The sequence below is a fragment of the Schistocerca americana genome, chromosome 1 (genome assembly GCF_021461395.2).
Source record: "Schistocerca americana isolate TAMUIC-IGC-003095 chromosome 1, iqSchAmer2.1, whole genome shotgun sequence".
NCBI lineage: Eukaryota > Metazoa > Arthropoda > Insecta > Orthoptera > Acrididae > Schistocerca > Schistocerca americana.
This window is the reverse complement of record NC_060119.1, coordinates 471,046,088-471,051,902: the sequence shown is the minus strand read 5'-3', so window position 1 is coordinate 471,051,902 and position 5,815 is coordinate 471,046,088. Positions and strand designations below refer to the sequence as shown.

The 5,815-nt window shown below is 50.2% G+C and overlaps 1 protein-coding gene across 1 annotated transcript; it reads left to right on the top strand.

The window, feature by feature from the left end:
* Nucleotides 1–307: 307 nt before the first annotated feature.
* LOC124562541 (glycine-rich cell wall structural protein 1.8-like) lies at nt 308–1,294 on the top strand. Its single transcript, XM_047130944.1, has one exon. It carries the CDS (start codon nt 308–310, stop codon nt 1,292–1,294), a length of 987 nt encoding a protein of 328 aa, XP_046986900.1.
* The last annotated feature ends 4,521 nt before the right edge of the window (nt 1,295–5,815 follow it).

The following is a 5,815-nucleotide window of genomic DNA, read 5'->3' as shown; positions in this document are numbered from 1 at the left end:
GAGGGGGGGGGGAAGAATGGCGGAGAGGGGGGGGGGAAGAATGGCGGAGAGGGGGGGGGGAAGAATGGCGGAGAGGGGGAGAGGAGGAAATGGGGGGGGGAGGAGATGGGGGGGGAGGAGGAAATTGGGGGGTGTAGGAGGAAATGGGGGGGAGGAGGAAATGGGGGGGGAGGAGGAAATGGGGGGAGGGGGAAATGGGGGGAGGGGGAAATGGGGGGAGGGGGAAATGGGGGGGAGGGGGAAATTGGGGGGGAGGGGGAAATGGGGGGGAATGGGGGGGAATGGGGGCGGGGAATGGGGGCGGGGAATGGGGGCGGGGAATGGGGGCGGGGAATGGGGGCGGGGAATGGGGGCGGGGAATGGGGGCGGGGAATGGGGGCGGGGAATGGGGGCGGGGAATGGGGGCGGGGAATGGGGGCGGGGAATGGGGGCGGGGAATGGGGGCGGGGAATGGGGGCGGGGAATGGGGGCCGGGGAATGGGGGCCGGGGAATGGGGGCCGGGGAATGGGGGCCGGGGAATGGGGGCCGGGGAATGGGGGGCGGGGAATGGGGGGCGGGGAATGGGGGCCGGGAATGGGGGGCGGGGAATGGGGGCCGGGAATGGGGGCCGGGAATGGGGGCCGGGAATGGGGGCCGGGAATGGGGGGCGGGGAATGGGGGCCGGGAATGGGGGCGGGGAATGGGGGCCGGGAATGGGGGCCGGGAATGGGGGCCGGGAATGGGGGCCGGGAATGGGGGCCGGGAATGGGGGCCGGGAATGGGGGCCGGGAATGGGGGCCGGGAATGGGGGCCGGGAATGGGGGCCGGGAATGGGGGCCGGGAATGGGGGCCGGGAATGGGGGCCGGGAATGGGGGCCGGGAATGGGGGCCGGGAATGGGGGCCGGGAATGGGGGCCGGGAATGGGGGCCGGGAATGGGGGCCGGGAATGGGGGCCGGGAATGGGGGCCGGGAATGGGGGCCGGGAATGGGGGCCGGGAATGGGGGCCGGGAATGGGGGCCGGGAATGGGGGCCGGGAATGGGGGCCGGGAATGGGGGCCGGGAATGGGGGCCGGGAATGGGGGCCGGGAATGGGGGCCGGGAATGGGGGCCGGGAATGGGGGCCGGGAATGGGGGCCGGGAATGGGGGCCGGGAATGGGGGCCGGGAATGGGGGCCGGGAATGGGGGCCGGGAATGGGGGCCGGGAATGGGGGCCGGGAATGGGGGCCGGGAATGGGGGCCGGGAATGGGGGCCGGGAATGGGGGCCGGGAATGGGGGCCGGGAATGGGGGGGAAATGGGGGGGAAATGGTGAGAGTGGTGGGAAGTGGGGGGGAGTGGGGGGGGTGGGGGGAGTGAAATGGGGGGAAATTGGGGGGGCAAAATGGGGGGGATGGGAGGGGAAAATGGGTTTGGAATGGGGGTGGAATGGGTAACAAGAGAGCATCTCTAGGGTGGCGCAGGTCGTGGTGAGGTGAGGTGAAGACTGCGAGCAGCTTGCGGTGTCCAGCAGTGAGCAGTGGCGCACACCGCGGCGGCCGCGCTGCCATGCTGCCAGCCGCTGCTGCGGTGGAAGCCGCGACGGCCGCGCACTTGGTATTGATTGACGGTGAGCTGTGAGCGAGCGGCTCGGCCGAATGCAGGCGGACTGGTCTGGCGCGGGCGGCCACGCTCTACAGCCGCGTCTCCGTCTGTGTCCCAAAGCAGTACAAATAACCTGTTGCAACGTCTCTAGTCTCGATCCGCGTCCTGGGGGCCGAAATACAGGCCTACTATACGAGTAATGAGATTGATGTGAAAAAGGTTTTGCTTACCATTTTAGTAAAGTTTAGTGTTGTCTCCTTCAAAGTAGTTCCCTTCTGATTGCACACACTTTTTCCAGCCCTTCTGCCATTGATGGTAATATTTCTGTAGCTCATCTTGTAATGGTACTTGAATTACGTAACCATTACGGCATCTCACCTCAACCTCTCGATACCAGCAATGTTCTACTGTGTTTCTGTAAAATAGTTAACATATTTCTGTGATAACATTCAGATTTGATTTCTTTAATGTAGAGGTACTTTGATACCACTATATGTATATGATCTTTGTACTTTTTTTCGGGCGCGTAAGCAGTTATTAGAGAGTCAAGTCTTGGTCGTCATGTTGAAAATACGCAATTTGTAGTCAGCTTATGAAATGTGAACTTTAACAGCGAGGAAGATATTTTCAAGTATGTTTTATATTGTGAAGTGATGTTGCAACGAAAGTAATAAAGAAGTGTAACTTAAATTCGGAGTGCTGATTACTTTTTTACATCACCATTGTTCTAACTTGCAAAAGTTTAATCTTCAAGAATGGTTTATGTAACACATCTATCTAACTTTTGAATATCGCAGAATATCACCTAGGCCTCTTTGCATCCGAGCTTGGAATCATCACTACCTAGTTTTCCGACGATTGAGCCATGAGTTCACAACGAGACCAGCATGGTAAACACGAAAAGGTGAGTGCCTAGTTTATCCATTATTTCAAGGAATGACTTTATTAACTATGCTCTAATGACACCTGCCACATAATAACTTTGCTGTCGCCCGAAAATGCAATATTTAGTAGCGTGAGTAACACTACAATCATAATTTTATACCTTTATTGTGGTAGGGGTGTTAGAATCTTCTATAATATCCTCCAAGACCCTCGTCACAGCTTTCTGGACATCTTGTGCTGTTTGAAAATGTTGTCCCTTGACCGCCGTTTTGACTCTTGGAAATAGAAAAAAGTCGCCCGGAGCGATATCCAGTGAATAAGGTGGCTGTGGTAGTACTGAAATTTGTTTTGAGGTTACAAATTGCTGTACTGACAGAGCAGTATGGGATGGCGCATTATCGTGATGTAGAATCCAATCATCAGCAATGTTGGCATGGACACGAAGAACTCTTACGAAGTCTTTCTAAAATTTCTTTGTAGTAATACTGGTTAACTGTTTGTCCAGGAGTTCACGCACCCTGGCCAAGTTGACATCCGTCCTTGAGGTTGATGGCCGTCCACTGCAGTCTTCATCTTCAACATTCGTTCTGCCGTAAACAAACATTTTATGCCAACGACAAACTTGAGCTCTTTACATAACTTCCTCTCCAAAAGGCTTCTGAAGGTTTCCTTAAGTTGTCGTCGCGTTTTCACTCAATTTAACGCAAAAAAGAAATGGCATAACGTTGTGCAATATTATGCAGTTTCATTTCCGTGACAAGAGACACAAAAACGTGTTGACTTATTACAGAGCAACTCACGACTGAGCATTTGCATCGATGCGCTGCTTGGACTAGAAACAGCTTATAGACCAAGGTCAAAGATATTTTAACTACACAAGCCTCCAGGGTTGCCACATCTTGCAAAGAAAATCAGTCTCATTACTTTACTGTCGCACCTTGTAAATGATTCACTCGTCCTCAGAACTCCGTATTTTCCAAAATATTTCACGTACAAAAATGACTGATGCATTAATAGTACCGTAAAATCACCGAGTTTGATACATGTGTGGGTAAAAATCCTACGCCAACATCGCAAATTTTATTTACTGATTACTGGTTTTGGTTCATTGCTGAGCCATCTTCAGGTAAATCTAAAATATTGTTCGCTGTGTGACACTCGTTACACACCGTCTTATTTAGAGAGCTTATCCGTCCTCGTTAAATGAGAAGCCCTAAAGTGAAAATCTTAGTTATTAAATTGACAACGCTAATCACTAATCAAATGTTTCACTTTACGATTTTGTATTTAGCTAATGCGACTTAGCTCTAAAAATACGATTATGTGTAATGAGTGTCACACAGCGAACGAATTTTTAGATCTATATGAAAATGGCTCGGTAATGAGCCGAAAGCGGTAATCAGTAAAGGAAACTTACAATTTCTACCTAAGATTTTTATCCACACGTTATAAATCAACGGAGGGCATATCCTCCCGCCTCCCTTTGACAGTGTCAAAGAATATCACCAAGTTTGCATTTAGCATGCTACAAATGTTCTACGAGTTCCGTATTCCGTCACTGGGCACACCTCCAAGTGTTGGTCTACTTCGTCCCTTACCTTAGGCAAACACATCCTGTCTATATCTACTTCTACATTTATACTCCGCAAGCCACACAACGGGTGTGGCGGAGGGCACTTTACGTGCCACTGTTATTACCTCCCTTTCCTGTTCCAGTCACGTATGGTTCGCGGGAAAGCCGGAAAGCCTCCGTGCGCAATCCAATTTCTCTAATTTTACATTCATGATCTCCTCGGGAGGTACACGTAGGGGGAAGCAATATATTCGATACCTCATCCACAAATGCACCTTCTCGAAACCTGGACAGTAAGCTACACCGCGATGCAGAGCGCCTCTCTTGCAGAGTCTGCCACTTGAGTTTGCTAGACATCTCCGTAACGCTATCACGCTTACCAAATAACCCTGTGACGAAACGCGCCGCTCTTCTTTGGATCTTCTCTATCTCCTCCGTCAACCCGACCTGGTACGGATGCCACACTGATGAGCAATACTCAAGTATAGGTCGGAAGAGTGTTTTGTAAGTCACCTCCTTTGTTGATGGACTACATTTTCTAAGGACTCTCCCAATGAATCTCAACCTAGCACCCGCCTTACCAACAATTTTATATGATCATTTCACTTCAAATCATTCCTTACGCATACTGCCAGATATTTTACAGAAGTAACTACTACCAGTGTTTGTTCCGCTATCATATAATCATACAATAACGGATCCTTTTTTCTATGTATTCGCAATACATTACATTTGTCTATGTTAAGAGTCAGTTGCCACTCTCTGCACCAAGTGCCTATCCGCAGTAGATCTTCGCTGCAATTTTCTAATGCTGCAACTTCTCTGTATACTACAGCATTACCCGCGAAAAGCCGCATGGAACTTCCGACACTATCTACTACGTCATTTATATATATTGGTATCTACAGGGGCATTGACGCATTGTATGAGCTGTTGCAAAGTCGTAAGCAGTGGAGGAACGTTAATATGGTCGTTAATGTATCCTCAGAGGAAAAAGTCGTAAGGCGTCAGCTCAGGCGATTTGGCAGGCAAGGCTACGAAGGAGGAGAGCCACATCATCAACAACACACCCAGTCCAGCGCAGCGGAAGTTCGTCGTTTAGTTTCCACAATGAAACTGCCTCAAAATCTGACAGAAAATCCGAAGAGATTTAGGTCCTATGTACAGCACATCAGCGGCAAGACACCGTCAGCACCTTCACTGGGCAGCATCAATGGTAATATAACTGATGACAGCGCCACTAGTGCCGAATTATTAACATAGTCCTACAAAATTCCTTCACCAAAGCAGACTGCTGACATGAGTAACTCAAAAGTAGGTATCCTTGGAGCAGCGATGCAGCTTAAAGCACTTAATAATGGCAAGTCTTCCGGTCCAGATAACTTACCGATAAGGTTCCATTCCGAGTACGCTGGTACAATAGTCCCATACTTAGCCATCATATCCAACCGCTATATTGACAAAACATCCGTGCCAAAAGATTGGAAAGTTGCTCAGGTCACACCAACAATCAAGAAACTAAATAGGAGTAATCGGTTGAATTACAGACTAATATCGGTAACATCGGTTTGCAGTAGGTTTTTGGAACATACACCGTGTTCGAACATTATGGATAGTCTCTAAGAGAATGATTCACTGACGAACAGTCAACAAGGATTCAGAAAATATGGTTCTTGTCAAACTTATCTGACTGTTCTCACGAAGTAGTTAGTGCCATCGACAAGGGACCTCAAACTGATTACGTATTTCTAGGTTTCTAGACGGATTTTGACTTCGTTTCTCAGAAGAGACCTA